This window comes from Athene noctua, chromosome 3, assembly GCF_965140245.1.
Source record: "Athene noctua chromosome 3, bAthNoc1.hap1.1, whole genome shotgun sequence".
Taxonomy (NCBI): domain Eukaryota; kingdom Metazoa; phylum Chordata; class Aves; order Strigiformes; family Strigidae; genus Athene; species Athene noctua.
The window spans coordinates 51,300,534-51,317,085 of NC_134039.1; the positions used below are offsets into that span (position 1 = coordinate 51,300,534).

The following is a 16,552-nucleotide window of genomic DNA, read 5'->3' on the forward strand; positions in this document are numbered from 1 at the left end:
GGAAGCTGGTAAGCAAGTGGGGAAAAATCACCAGAGGAATCTCTGAAGCTTGGGACAAAGGCAGAAAACACATCAGTACTCCACTAACAGAGCAGCAGGTACCCTCATAGAGAAGATAAAATTACAGGTAAGGAAATAATTTATGTTTCTGTTTTGATCTTGTCCAAATGCTTGTTACTCTCCATTCAAAATCCCAGAAAACATAACAGCATAAACATCTGAAGAAGAAAAAGATGTGATGAATTTAGACTGCTTGATTTTTTATTGGGGATAATTTGAAGTTCAATCTTACCCAGTTTCTGGAAAAAATATATTAAAAGATGAAATCTGTTATACCTGTTAGGCAATTTAAAACCTCATCCTAATTGTAAAACAAGGCTGGGAGATTTTGGGGGTTTTTGTTTGGTTGTTTTTCTCATTTTTAGGAAACTGCTTGCTACAGGTTTTCCTTTCCAGTCAAGAACAACAGTAGGCTTTTCTTTAAGTAAATGAGGTCAGATAAAGCCAAAGATAGAGGGACTTGCTCCCATCCCTCTCGCTCCATTTACTTTCTCACAGTTGGAGGGGTAGCATGACTTTATTATTCATCAATTTCCTCATCTGTATAAAAGAAGGAGGTTGTTTCTATCTCCCACTTGAGATGACTAAATGGAAAAAGTGATGTAAAAGAGAAGAAAATTACATTTATTTAATTAATTGTCTTGCAGTCTTTTATGCCGCCATGCTGCAGTCCCACTATGGAGTTGTGATCATCACAAAAACCTCAAGAGGATATATCCTTGTCTGAACTGCTACAGTTATTATCTGTTACAGAAAGTAAAATATGGTTTAGGTTTAAGTCTTCTTTTAATATAAAATTGTTGTGTGTAAATGAAAAATTTTGTGAAGTTAAAACAGTTCTACCATAAGCTTAGTTTCTCTGCTGAGTTACAGAAACACTGAGAAAGTTTAGGTATGTGTGTTATAGTGGCATTACCTTTTAGAAGAGAATAATAATGAAGCACATTTGAAAGACTGATGAATTAGATTTAGCCTTGACATAACTGATATGCCTTCATCAGATACACACTGTGATAATTGTCCCAGTGCGTTGTATCTATTAAGTTTATTTTGTAAACTATCAAGTTCAAGGAAATATGAATACAGAGCCATATTAATTAGTTTCATTGTATTTAAATGTGTAGAGATTTTATTAAAGCAGCAAGTTATCAAAGTTACAAGTGTAATCATGTAATGTATGTCTAATGACCTGCAGCATGACTTCGAAGTTAAAAAGCCTAAAGAAAAAAATAAAAAGGAAAATAATAACCTTTTTGTAAGCATTATTTAAAGAAATCTAGGTGATCGTTTGAGGTGCTGTGCAACTCTTTCCGAAAGCAATCATTACCAGCAGATCCAAAAACTACCTCAGATGTCTAGATAAGGAGCTATCTGTCTGAGCTGAATATTGTCTGTTGAAATGTGTCATCTGTTATTTTACGGTGTTTCCTGTAACCTACTAACCATAGATATGCCTGTAAGTAGAGTTTTCCTCAGAATGCTCACATTTTTCAAACTTGAAACATTTTGGGGTGTTGGTTTTGTTTTGTTTCGACTTTAAAAATATATGGGAAGAACACACTCAAATCTTTAATCTAGAAGGAATTGTATTCTGACTTCGTGACTCTTTTCTGTACCACAGGTCTATCCATGGACTTATTTTTAAAGAACTTTTCAATTATTGTTTTATCATAGTTAAAGATTACTGATATACTTGCAAAAATTAGTGTTACCTATCACTTTCCGTAGCATTTTGGTGAAAAATCCGTGAGTTTGACTTTGAGTATGTTTAAACTTTTTCCTTTGGGATTACTGTTACTGCCTGGGAGTGTTTTTGAGACTATGCTCTTTCGCTAAGAGAAATTGCTCTGATTCTGAAATATGCTTTTTTCCTTTAATTTTGTACTTTTCCTTGTAAGTTAAAGAAAATTCCATCTATCCCAGTATTGTTTTCTGTAACTAATTCCGTAACAGTGTAGTACTTGACATGTGTTTGTTTCTTAGGCAAACGTGTAAAAGTCCTCAAGTCCGAATGGAGAAGTAGAGAAAGGAGGTTTCTGCTGTGCCTGATGACAATTTTTGATTTTTCCACACACACAAAATATTCTGGCTCCACGTTGGAGCACTAGTTGTGATGAATCCTAGTCTTGGTCGGATTCTAAGGAAGGGCCAGAACGTTCGTTGAGGAATAAAGAGTCAAACAACTCCAGAAAATGTGTTCCAGCCCTGGTTTATTACTCACAGAGCAGCAGGTGTGTACAAATACAGGTTTACACAGTATTAACAGGAATTTTTGTATCTTACTCTTCATTGTAGTTGCTTAGTTTGCTGCAGATGCCTTGGAATACTGGCTTATTTGGGCAGGGCTTCAGGAGGGTGGTTGGAAAGACTCTGCATTGCGCTCCTAACAAGCTTTCAGCATGTCAGTCAGATGCTTCTGGGAGCCTTAAAACATCTTTCTTCACTCACTCGCCTTTCAAAGGTAGACCCAGTTGATGAACTTAAGTTACTCACTGTCATGGGAAAGCAACCGATGCTTTGGAGAAGAGAACAATTAGGAAGGAAGGTACGTCTTGGTACATTCAGTTAGGTGTTTTTCTGTAGTTGAAAACTCAGCATCCCATACTTAAAATTGAGAAAAAGTTGGGAAAGGTGTATTTCCACTATATTCTTAAAATGTACTAGATGTTTTTTTAATCTTAAAACCATGTTTAAGATTAAGAACTCTGACTTTTTCAGGAACATATGCCATGCTCTAAAGTATTTTTCCTTTACTTGTTTTTTCCAGTCCTAACTTTAAGATTATCTGGAGTGAATGGAAAGCTCAATTTACATGTGAAAGGTTTCCAAAGCTCTTTAGTTTTAATTACAATTTTTAACACTGGTTGTCTAGATCTTCACTTTAACACCAAAAATCTCCTGCTGAAATCATTAAGAACAGTGGGAAAACAAGAAATACAGAATTATACTTTAAATGGCATTGTGTGAAATGAATTTTCAACATGTTTATTTCTTTCTAATGGAAGGTCCTAAGCACAAGAATAATCACAAATGCAATTCTGATTAGTCACAGTGCAATAAAAGTATGAAAGAATTAAAAGTTTTAGAGTCTGGTAGTTATAAAACGCATGGGAAACTTTTGAGCCATTTAAGTGTACTGGGAAACGTTCTGTTTAATTAATAAAATGAGCTAGAGATGTTTCCTGAAGGATCTAGAATTCTAAATTGCTCAGTTACAGGCTTGGGAACATGTTTAGACTAACACTTTTCATACTGCAATGCCTATAATAAAGTTAAGGGGAAAATTTAAAGCTCTTGAGTCTTGATATAAAAAGTTAGGTACGGCAAAAGTCTTATGAGCAAGAATGAAATATCTGAAGACTTGAAAAAATATCTATCAATATGTAGCCTTCTCTGAAGGTAAATGAATCCATATAATTATCATTAAATATCTGTTTTCCAAGTTGCTCATAAATCACTCAAATTTTGCCTTTTAGTCATTAGCCCAAGCCAAATAGTGGTCTGTGATACTGAAACAAGGGCCTGTGTCCTAACTCACAGGTATATTACCTATAATATATATATATATAATATATATTATATTAGCTACTCTGCTGTAGTTAATTTATCAGGTATACCCTTGAAATGTAGTTGAATCACCTTAACATTTCTCCGACTTTTGAAATGGTTCCTTCTGCCCCTAGAAACTTAATTATCTTACATAAACACCCAAACCCACACCTATCTACTGTTAAGTGCATACACGTATAAGAGCCCTATTGCTTCTATAGCTCTTTTTGTCCATTTTTCCCACTTATTTAGAAAATAAATTACAGGATTCTCAAGCTGTGAGGAGATTGTGAGCCTGTCCTTTGTTAACATTTGCAAAGTACTTTTGAGTATCACTGGTGCAAGGTAGTAGTATTAGATCAGAACCACCTTCCAAGCTTGCAAGTTTAACTGTTTCAGCGATTAAACATGCACAAAGGTCAATGCAAACTGTCATTTGCTTTCATAAGCCATGTATGAATGATAGTGCATGGCGAACACACTGTATGAGTTTTGAAGTTACAGGAAATAGTGCAATTTCATCTGTTCAAAAGATTCATTTCTGACCTTGACCTCATTCACAAAGGACATGTGGAAAAAATGCATTGGTAGATGTTTATTTCTGGTTGTATGGGCCCTTCTGTTCGTGCATTGTGATATTCATATTAGGTTTTCACAACCAAAACAAAGTTATCTGTGTCATGAAAAAATATGACCGATATGACTGATACAGCCCTCTTCAAGTCCGTTCCTTATTAGGAATGGTTTGCTAAAGAATCACTGTTGATCACATTTTGTTATTTTTTGTTGTGGTCTGTTTATATACAGTTTAAGAAAGAATATAAAAATAAGGACACAAAATGGATTGAACTGTACTGCATTCAAATAAGGGCTGTCTTGGTATGGCATCTCTGTCTTATCTCCTTGTCTTGGAGGACAATCCATAGCTAAGCATTTCTTCAAGCCATTTCTTAGGCCTCGTTCTCCAAGCATTTATTTAATGGATTCCTGTTGCATTCCCAGTATTTAGTTTTTCTAATCTTGGTCATTAAATATATTTGTGAGACCCTTTTTGCTAGAAATTCTCCACACCATTTCTGTTTCCCACAGACCTTTAATATTTTACAGAAGAATGCTAAGGGTGCTGAGATGTCTTGTCTTTGTCTCATAAAATTCCACTTAGCTCAAGATGAGCTATTAATTGCTTTCCTTTCTCTGTCTTATATATCTCAGGAGAATAAAAAAAAGGAGAAGGAAAGCTTGATGATTCTTGAGTATGTTCAGATGACACTCAAGCTATGACTTACACGAACCTACACAGTTGATGAAACAGTTCTAATTAAAAAGGAAACCCCAGTATTAAGTTCTTTCAGTTTCTTGTGTTTATTTATATTCTTTGGTGAAAACCTGGAACAGAGGGTCCATCATAACTGCTGAATGATCTGTGGAGGAAAGAAACACTGGCTTAAAAATTTGCCCCCTTCTGTATTTGCATTGATATATAGTTGTGATGACATTATAATAGGCTTCCCCCCAACACTCCTCCTCCACTAAATTCTGTTGTTTACTGTGCATGATGGAAAAGAGATAGAATTGGAATTGCAAGGGCACCTGTAGAAAGGCAGTTGCTAACTTTCAATTGCTTGACTTTCCGAACTCAAGAATCTGTTTTTAATACGGATTTTGCAATAAACATTGAAAAAAACTAAAAGAGCTTCCAGTCAAAAAAATAGTAGCGTACAAACTTGTGTTATGAAATGTTCCAGGACACACATTTCAATAACCATTATTGTTATCTATTTTCTTCTAACATTATTAAATAATAATCAAATATGAGTCTCATTTGCATGCATAAACTATTCTGTAGTGAGCAAATAATTAGTGAGACATTTGTTTCTCTGAATAAACAAAAGATTTGTACTACACCTATCAGCTGTGGGGATTTCACAAGTGAGGACGTTTTTCAACCACTGTGAGCAGCACTGGAATGGAGGCTGTCCAGAAAATCTCTTGAGATGGTAGATATTCTAATGCACTGCCTTTGAGGTCTTTTCATCTCTGATCTGTTCTGTCTTACCCTGGAAAATATTTTCTACCCAAAGACTGAATCTCTTTTGAACATTTAGTGAGCAAAAGTAATGTGGAAAACTTTAGTTGCATTTAATCATATTTTGTGTTCTAAAATAAACCAAGTGAGTTCATGTACAATTACAGCCAATTTACAGCAGCCACTCACTAATTTAAATTAAAAAGTCTGCAACTGCAGAGTAATTATACTTAAATTGCACATTTAGTACAAGAATGTGAGGAGAGTCTAATGCATTGTATTTATGATATAACAGACATAAGAAAAAATGTATTAGCATAAAGGGAGTAATTATGTTCCAAGAATGAAGAAATTAAATCAGATCAACACCGAGGATGCTAAAAGTTTTATGTCTTTTTTTTTCTTTTGTGTTGTTAAACAGCGGCAAAGTTAATTTTCCATACCTATTAATTATTAACTGAAAAATTGATTAGACTTGATTTGCAACCATTCAATGTGTTACAGTTCTCTTAAGATTTTAAAGATAAGACACATGCTGCTGTCAGTCCCCCTTTTCCTATAAAGACCTTTGGCACAAAACCTTGCTTCCCAGCCACTCAAACCAAATAGCTTTTACTGTATCCAACATTAAACATTTCTGGGGAATACCATCACTAGATATTAGCTAAAATTTCATTGCTTCTTTATGAAACTGCCTTTAGCATCTGAGAGGTCTATTCTCTCCCCAATGTGTATGGATATATAATGTCCATTAAAGTTAATGTCTGGTCTGTGCTTGCACATAACAAGTATTACCTTCTTACATAGAGGCAAATGTGGACCACTATGTGTGTTACTCAGAGAAGCATTGTTACAGTTAACAGAAACAGAAGTTAACAGAAAAAAAGAAAAGAAAAGAAAAAAAAGACGGCAGGCAGAATAATAAAAATTCTGGCAAGGGAAAGCAGTTAAAAACTCCAATCATATAATCGTAAAAAAATAAGAATATGCAGCTTGACTTCCTGTGCAGTCTGGATAAACAAAATGCCCTTTGTATATGATTAGCCACCTGTTACAGAGCAGAGTTTTGGATCTCTGTCTAATTTTTTACTTCTTTATATCACCTTTTTATTCTGTGTAACAGTGTATGTTGCTTTTATAGGGATATTTTCAACACACAGTTGTAGAGCTAGATGGGGGGAGCAGATAGCCCTGCAGATTTATTTTACTGAGTTTCTGTGTGACTGAAGAGAACACACTTGCACTTCCAAACAGCCATGTAACTGAGCAGTCATGTATCTGTGAAAACACTCTTTTTGCTAGCTGCAGTTTATCACCTTAGCCCATGCATTGACAGAGGTAGATGTAATAGAAATAAATCACAGAATGTTTGAGGTTGGAAGGGACCTTTGTAAGTCCAACACCCTGCTTGAGCAGAGCCAGTTGCCCAGGACCAGATGGCTTTTGAATATCTTCAAGGATGGAGACTCCACAACCCCCCTGGCAACCTGTGCCAGTGCTCAGTCACGCTCACAATAAAAAAGTGTTTCCTGAGAGGGAACCTCCTGTGTTTCAGTTTGTGCTCACTTCATCATGTCCTGTCACTGGGCACCACTTCAAAAGAGCCTGGCTCCATGTTCTTTGCATCGTCCCTTCAGGTATTTGTACAGGTGTCCCCCTGACCCTCTTCTGCAGTCTGAACAGTCCCAGCTCTCTCAGCCTTTTCTCATATGAAGGTGTTCCAGTCCCTGTTGGCCTTAGTGGCCGTTTCCTAGACTCTATCCAGTAGCGCTATGTCTGTCTTATACTGGGGAGTCAAAAACTGGACACACTGCTGCAGGTGTGGCCTCTCACTGAGCAGAGGTGAAGGATCACCTCCCTCGACCTGTTGACAATACTTTGTCTAATGCAGCCCAGGATACCATTAGCCTTCTCTGCAGCAAGGGCACATTGCAGCATCACAGTCAACTTGGACTCTCAAAAGTCAGCTGGCACCCTCTATTTTTAATAGCAAAGGCCTACTCTGTGGGAATGTAGGCAGAACAGAGAATTCAGCTGGGTTCCAATGACAGTGCCTATCCGGTTGTGCCTCTGAGGAAACCATTCTCTGATTCTGATTTTATTTTGGTCTACTCTGTTTGGGAAAGTAAGAAGCTTGGACCCTACATCTACATGACCTCTTTGGGAATCTCAAATTCTTTGATCTGTCTTCAGTGTGCTTTGCATCAGTTGATTTACCACAGGTTTTTCTCTGTCTCCCTGACTACCTACCTACCTACATATATATCTCAAGTGAAGCTAATAAAAATCTACCTGTGGATAGGATCAGAAGATGTGTATTTTACATTATGTAGCTCAGTGGCACCTAGGTCCATGAATAGAATTCCAGCATGTCACAATAAAACAAAAACAAAACAAAACAAAAAAAAGATGCTGTGTCAGCCTTTTGAGCTTTGGTGCAGGGCATAGAATATGTTGCCTGACTTTTCCTTCATTATTTTTTCAGGCAATCTTCTACTATAGAAGGGGCCACATGAGACTGTTTCCAACAGCAAGAATGAAACAGAATAAGAGCACTGTAATAAACCCATTTATCATAAAAATCACAAAGCACAATTTTATTATGGCCTTCTTAAGTGCAGTTCCTAGAAACATCTTGGTGGAGAAGGCAAACTGAAGTAATGAACTCCTTGAAGAGTCCTTTTAATATTCTGCTCTACGTTCGTGCTCTGCAGAGCCAATGAGAGCTCTATGCTAGTTTTGCTGAGGGCAAAAGGATGTTTCATCATGAAGGAGCATGACCCTTCTCTCTGTGATCAAAATGAAAAGCATATGCCCCTTGATGTCATTATGTGGTATTGTGACCGTTCCAATGGGTTGTTTCTCAAGAGTTGGGATGTTGTCCTCTGACACAATTTGATATTGAATGTTACATGATCATTAATTGTATCTACTGACACAGCAGAAATATTCCTCAAAGTTGTTTCTTTGATATGACAGATTTTTTTTTTTTCTTTTAATGTTTAAAATCCAAATCAGACACAGGGAAAATCCAATTACTATGAAATGCTTTGTCTCCCACTCTTTCTCTGTGGTCCTTCTGTTCCACTCTGTTTCATGTTAGGTGGGGTGAAACCACTCTAAGTGAACTCCTTGGTAGTTATTTTAAACCTTGTGAATAACAGGATATATCTCTCTCTTGTTTATGCATGCATGATTTTTGTCCTGTTTCTCCACTAAGTGATTATTGCCTGCTAAGATGCATTTAGCTCCTGACAGGACATTGCCTTTTCCAATCTAAATTATTCTATGATTCTATGATTTGTGTTTCAAAGTAGCATAAAAAGAATGGAAGAATACATCTCCAGTATCAGTCACTGTTATGCTCACTGGCAAACATTTTAAAAGCATAGTTGGTACCATACAGAAGCTTTAACATTGAAAAGGATGAACAGAATACAGAATTTTTCCTTGAAACCAATGCTTTTGACATTTGTGGGTTGGTAATTTGTGACCTTTGGATTTTTTTATTATATTTTTAAGTATGGTCACATTTCAATTTCTCCTTGTCAAGTCCAATTCCAACAAAGCACTTAAACACACAATTTGACCTGGGGAGCAATCCCATCTAATACCACTGGGAATTGTTCACTTATTTAAAACCAATGGAAAGAGCTTTGCTGGACAGAGAGTTTATATTTCAGTCTCAGTTTCCAGTACTTAGGAAGTAGATTCTCTATGTACAGTTTTGATTTTCTTATTTTCTTTTTCTTTACAGGTAACCCGATAGCTAAAGACAAATCAAGTCAGTTTCAAGGCTGATAACATTAAATACAACACATAGGAATTTCATTCCTCCAGGCAATCCTTGAAGTAAAATTTTATACTGCTGGGGTGTATCCTTCAAAATCAATTGTTTCATTGAGAACCTGGCTTGTAATCAGCAACAGCCTTGAGATCAAAACTGCTGGAAAGTTATTCTGAACTTCTGTGTCACAAAGATTTCAACTGATTGAACTGTGTACACTTGTAAAATTGCACTTGCTGAGGAATTTGCAGTTGTAATCACAAGAGTTGATATTCAAAGGGTGCAGAAAAGCATCAATCTTTCGGATTCTCCGTTGCAGACCGGTGGCTTTTCATCTTGATGAACTCAACCTCCAAAATGTAATGGTTCCTTGTCTCTAAAATGATCCCTGGTCCACCATTCAGATTCCTGGTGGAACTGCACACTGCTTTAATTAAATTTCTGTTGCAGAAATTGTCCTCTGGCATGGCGCAGTTTTAGACATTTTTATTTGTATTCTAATCTTGGAATTCTCAAAGGTACATATTTCAACATCTTGAAGTTGCTTTTGTTATAGGAATGGAAATATATATCCATTGTTAATAATTATTGTTGACAAGTAATAGTTATCTGAATGCATCAGTCATATTAGAATGTACAGTCAGGTTGACATGTTTTGCTAAGGCTAACCAACTACTGCAGCTCTGGCAGTGGTCAAAACTCAATTAACACTTCCATTATAAGGCATTTTATACCTTTAAGATACACATTTCCATTTAGTTTGAAGGAGATGGGTGTTCCTGATATGTACTTTACTTTCCCAACCTTCAATACATTGAAATTCACGATAAGCCGTCAATGACAGTATTTCATCCCTTTTTATAAAGGTAGGCAGGGGTGTAAATGAGTTTTGCAATTATGAAAATGGATGGTAATCATTCAGAATTTTTGTCTTTTTATTAAAAATAAAATCTCTTGCTTGAACCTAAGTACTGTTGGATGCTTATGTAGATGTCTGCTCAGTCTGTTTGCTATAAAGGAAAAAAGTCCTAGTGCCCGCCCAGATTTACAGTTTGTGGGTGTTTTGCTTGCATACAGTCATCCAGTTCAGATCTGATCCTTACCAAAATCACACTTACTTTTTTAGGTTTTGTTTCAGTAGCAGTTTTTGAACTTTGTGATGTGCTGTTACATAAAAAAATCATCAATATTTAAAGGCCTTAAGCATCTATGAGATTTTTTCTAAGTTATTACAGAATGTATAATTTTATACTCCATTTAATGTATATTGTACCATCTGTAATATTGATACAACAGAAATTTGGCAATTCCTTTTAGTGACACTGCATAAGCATGCTGACTGGAGAGGCTGAGGGAGTTCTGACTGTATGCTTTGGTGCATTGAATTGAAAACCACACACTCTTTATGGTAGTCAAAAATACATAGAGGCAACCTTATTTAAAAGTCCTGTGTGGTTACCATACTCCCAGAAAAAGAAGGAAATTTTATCATTGCAAACCATTGACATGGCTAGACGGTTATATATTAAGCTCCATGATGAATGAACACCCTGGAGTGCTCTGCCTGTCACAGTAGCCCCTGCTGTTCCAAAACCATTTCATTACCTCTGCTGTATTATTGCACAGGAGAGCTTAAATAAAATAAATGACTGTTGGGAATAAAACTGAGAAGTATATTCTGTCATTCTGCTAAGAAATAATAAAAAATGTTGGCAGGGAAAGATATTATTTTCTGATTAAAATTTAATTAGGATAAACTGTTTGTAGCAGCAACTAGGTATCTCAGTATTTTAGGATGGATTAATATTGTATAGATTCATGCTAACAGGTGCAGGACAGAAGGTAGCATCTTAAAGAGATTGTCTGGGACAGTGCAAAGTGTAAATGTGCTGTTTTGTAAAATCTGGATATGGCCTCTCTTTAGTCAAAAACCTACAACATGCTTCTCAATATTTGTTTTCTTTGTTTCTTTGTTCTTAAACCAACACTGAAAATACTGTATTATATACAAGTGTAGCACATGCATATCAATAAGTGAAAATAAATGGATTTTCAAATATACTGAATAGATTATCTGCAGTAGATTAATGTTGTGAATATTCATAGCAAGTGAATAAAATTGTAATATAAAATAGAGTTCCCTGTATGGATGTGCGCTTTGAAAATCTGTTTATTCATGGAGCAAAATAATTTTTTTTTTAGTGAATAAGAATCTCAAGGGTTGAATTAATTTTGCATTTCTTCAGTAGAGCGTGGAATATCTCCTACAACTTTGAAAGGTCCTTTCCTAAAGGAAACTCGTATCTAGCACAACTGTTCTAGCATCGTCGTGGGAAATTCTGGTGGGCATACTGTTGTTTTCAGGCCAGACTGGATAAAAATATGGTTTTTTCTTCACAAAATGAGAATCCTGAAAAATTCTCATTTAGACCTTTTCAGTAGCAACAGAACATGGTAGACATTCCTAAAAAAGGTAATATTTCAGGTTAATTTGTTGAACTGTTTAAAAGAAAAAAAAAGCAAAAAAAGGCAGTTTAATATTGAACTCCGCTTGTGCATCTCAAAGCAAGCTGGGAACCACAGTTCAGCTGTCCATAGTGCCTGCTTTAGCACTCCCTTTGAAAATGGAGTACAGGTGACGAGATCAGTTATGGGCATACATGTTGTAGGCATGTAAAGATCAATCATTCTTCAATTACTCCTTTATTCCTTATCTACTACTTCCTAAATTATTTGATATACCCATCTTAATCTGATTACAAAGACTGCCGGGCATTATGATCAGAGGGAAATCCATGTTACCCTCTGAATTCAGTAATCATCAATAACTCTGAACAGCAGAATATGGGTTCCTAACCTGCAGTTCCATGTGGCAATGCATTGACAGGGAAATAAAACACTGCTTTGTTCAAACCTTTCAAGAGGAAATATTGGATCAGTTCAACAAAATATAAAGGAAATCCTGATATGAGTCTTAATGAAAAAAAATTTCCAAATTGGATCTAATAAACTAAAATAGAGCTTAAAAAACCCATACAAGGCTATTTCTTGTTTGTATTTAGTTTACTGGTCATAAGTGTGTGCTAACCTTTGAAAGAGCACTTCTGCAGATACCACTATTACTACCCTTAAGTCCACCTATTATCCTGTATCCTTTAAATTTTCCTATTTATCCCATATCTTTTAAATCTTGGCTCCTCCAGCTCTGCTCAGGAACATTACTGGAGCAGTGTTTCAGTACTTTATCAAGCCAATGCAGCTCTGTTTTTTTTTATTATCTATATGCTTTAAAGTTGGAGGCAGAATGCATCAGATATAGTTTTGTTTTTAATCTAAAAATCTACTATAAAGCATGTTATTTTGTTAGGTTTCCTAAACATATATGCAGGGTTTTTGCTCATTATAATTGTAAAGCTGGCTTTTATAGTTTCCAGGTAATGCTTGGATGTCTGTTACAACAAAACAGAAAGGTGTGATTGGCATCCTTTTCTGCTGATATACTGCCTTCTCCTTCATGTCTTAAATTTTACACATCTGTTGTTAGCCAAGATACTGGCAAGGAAAAGGAACACAGTTTTGGTTTGTAAGAGAAGTGTTGCCTTCATCTCTAGTTTCTTTTTGCCAATAGTTAGATAGCTGTGTATTGAACATGTCACACCTGAAAAATCTGATGGTATTAAATGATTTCTCATAGTTTCACTGGTATTAAATTGAATAATAAGGATCACCTAATGACTTTGTAAGTCTTTATAATGCAGTTTGTACCCTGAAAATTTTTTCTGTTTATTCTCTTCTAGAATGAGAAAATATTCCCAAGTTACATCATTGATCTTGTTTCTGTAAGAGCTTATTTAACTTTCTGATACCACTTTACAGTCAGTCATTGCAAATACTTTAGAAAAACTGTCTTCCATGGCTGTTCTGTATTCATCTGCACTGTGATGTTTTAGTGCAGTGATTACAAGAGGTCATACATGAAAAGGCTGAATTTCCCATAACATTGTTTGACAGGTGATGACAAATGTTCCCAACATCTCTTAATCCAAAACTACCTGAAGCCCATCTGGCCAGAGGACCACTGACAGTGACAGCTGGAAACTATCGTATAAGGGAGTGAGTCTTCTTTCTCGGACTGCTGTTAGTGGGATCCAAGCTAGGCAAAACCATTGTAGTATGGTTTCATCACCAGCGATGTAGGTTCTGGGGTTGTGGATCCTGCATGGGAGCACTGGGGTACAGTCGGCATCCCAAACCTGGGGCTGTGGTGGTGACAGCAGGTCCTCAAACCTGTTCTCTACAGCGGTGGAAAGGTCTGTCTCGTGTGTCTCTGGGATTTGCTCCAAAACCAGACCACGGAAATGCAGTGGTGGTTTCAGTGGGGTTTGGATAGGGCCTTCAGCTGCAGTTGAGAGTGTTCGGCATTTTGCTCAGAAAATTCTGAATGAGCAAGTTCATTAAAGTTCACGTGCCTGTCCCTATTCAGGTTATAGTTAAAGAACCTTCCCTCTACTTTCATTTCCTCCTTGCTACTACACAAGTAATGCTGTGTGGCAATGGGAAGTGAAATCCAGTTATTTCTTGATAATAGATTTTCCTGATTAAATATCACTAATCACATCAATATTAGTCATGACTGAAAGACTTGAAATATATCTGGTTTTCAGCTCTGAAAACTAGTTTACTGCCCAACTAAGTTCAAAAAATAGTTTGTGTAATAGAAATATTATTGCCCATATGTAACCCTAACTGTAAAAGTTCTATATTAGCTCTTTAAATTATGTTTATATTCATAACTGTAAAATTCTGTTTCAGTCCTCTATAACAGCAGGGCCATTCTTTATTTTCCCTATAACACTGAGGTAACCTAAAACTCTATAGTTTGGGATTTATGGCTTTGTTTTCACTGCTTCAACTGCACAGCTGGGAAAGTAGCACGTAAAAATACTTATGTTACTCACATTGCTGAGACTTTATTCTTGAATATGATGAATAGGTGAAGTTGCAAGTTTACCCCATATCAGCATATTGGTGAATCTTTTCTCCTTACTGTCTTAACAAACATGACAAAAACTGAACTTGAATTTTCCAGCCTTATGTCTTATTATTTAGATCTGATATCCAGAATTCACAAAATGTACACTAGTCTGCTGATCGAGGATGCCAATTAAACTGACACCAGAGTGAAAAGAGTAGGCTTATTTACTGTTAATAATTAAAGGATATAAATGAGTAATACAGAAAACAAGCAGTAAGGAAAATACAGAATAGTACACTTAATTATTACTACATACAGTTAATTATAGAACATAAGAACAAGCACGGTAATAACACCTAATCATTACTACATGATGAGGAGAACAGTGATTAAGAAAGATTCATCACCACTTGCATACGTGATCAACATCCAGCCCCGCAGTGGCTGGGGAGCCCCGGTTACAGCGAGGGTTTGGGGAGCCTGTCCCAGCAAGGGGGAAATCCTACGTGGTGCGTCCACCCATAGGTGAGGCTGACAAAGTCACTGTGAGCGGGTCCAGCCTTATATACCAGAGATTGACAAGCCAGAATGAGTTGCAGTTCTCTTTGAGCGGAAACATCTGCTTTCATCCTCCTGTTGGATTCCACCCAAAGTCTGGCCAGGGCTCAGGGGGGGAAACCAAGGGAGTTTCTAACAAGGTCAAACACTTGGGTTCTCAGCTTTGAACAATGCTAAACAGGGAAGTTGGATACATTCTCACAACATTTCATCCTCACCACCGTTTACATTTTGTCTAAGCTACATCTTTCACTAGTGAGCTTACATATTTCATTAATGATCAGATACTAATTAATAAATGGTAATGGCAATACAGATTTTACTAATTAGCAGATACTAATAATGGATAATGTTTGGTTGTGAGGTTCATCTAGAGGTCAGCTTTGTTTCAGGGCCTATTATTCAGGGCCTAGCACTACAATTGTTTAGTCGATATGTCTCCATATCAAGGAGGTTATTTAATCTGTTTCTCTTTATGATTAATTCTGGATGCCTTGCCAATGTTTGGGTGTAGATAATGTAGTCCTTCCTATTACTGATTTAGAGTTTGAGTCTTGTTGGTTTTCTTTTTACTTTTCTTTGGTCATTTTCCCTTTTCCTGGGATCCAGTTAGTTCTTAAGAAACTTCAGTAGTGATGAGAAAATTTTTTTAATAAATAGTGGCCTGGAACTGAGCACAGGCTCTTCATAGTTCTTGGAGAGAAGAGAAAGAGAGAGATGATGTGTCTCTTTCATTTTCTCTTAAAATGGCTTCCAGTATAAACTATTCTGTCTGAATAGAAGCATTTTTTCCTCTACTATAAATGGTCTGTGTTTCAATATGCTCTCTGATCATAAAGCTGATGAAATGGTCCTCTCTGTATGGCAGATTACCTCAGCAGAATTTACAAATGGAAGATGATGATTTTGCTAATGTCCATGGGCAGGTAGACAGAATTTGGTCCCAGATGCTCTGCCTAATGTTCATGGCAAAAGCGACTCAAAAACAATGCCTCCATATGCCATAATTGCTGGAATTATTTCTCGGGCATATTCCCTTGTCATCCCTCATATGTAGAACTCATTAGATTCCTAGTGGGAGAACATATGGAGAAGAGAGATGATGGAAAACATTGTAAAACAGATTGTATATTTAAATTTATATTATAAAAGACCTCTGTGCACAGTCAAACTTAGTGGAGAAAGTTCAAACTCTTTCTTGCCACTTTATAAGGAAATCAACATTTATGGAGCTGTTACTGCATTTGAAGACACTTGTAGATGATGGGTTAAAGCCTGGCTTTAGGGATACTAGTGGCAATTTTGCTGCTAATTTGAAGTCAAATCTGTATTTCCTACATTATTTTTACAAATATTTAGTTAAATTGTAGCTGTGTAAGATCTTTTTTGCTAATAGGAACGACCAGAAGTCAAAGTTCCACCCATCCAAATCTGTCAGCAGGATCAGGCCTTTGACTGTGGGTTTGTGATTTCAGTGTCAACACAATGACTTTATGTTTCACAAAGAAAAATGATAAAGTTTCTTTCATCCAGCTCAGCTGACTGATGGATGGGGATTATATCCAGTGCAGAGCTGTTTTAATGACTACTGAATATT

At 36.4% G+C, this 16,552-nt stretch overlaps 1 protein-coding gene across 2 annotated transcripts in view; it reads left to right on the forward strand.

Annotated features, from left to right (window-relative positions):
- The window catches only part of TAFA2 (TAFA chemokine like family member 2), a 207,903-nt gene extending 196,368 nt beyond the window's left edge, over positions 1-11,535 (forward strand). The window contains exons 6-7 of one of the 2 annotated variants that reach the window (XR_012633418.1): positions 2,044-2,291; positions 9,393-11,532. Coding sequence is in view for 1 of the 2 variants with exons in the window: in XM_074902979.1 (XP_074759080.1) it covers positions 9,393-9,404 (12 nt within the window). In the remaining variant the exon portion in view is untranslated. Of the gene's footprint in view, positions 1-2,043; positions 2,292-9,392 lie in introns of both variants that reach the window. The other variant, XM_074902979.1, reaches the window with a different exon arrangement.
- Positions 11,536-16,552: the final 5,017 nt, after the last annotated feature.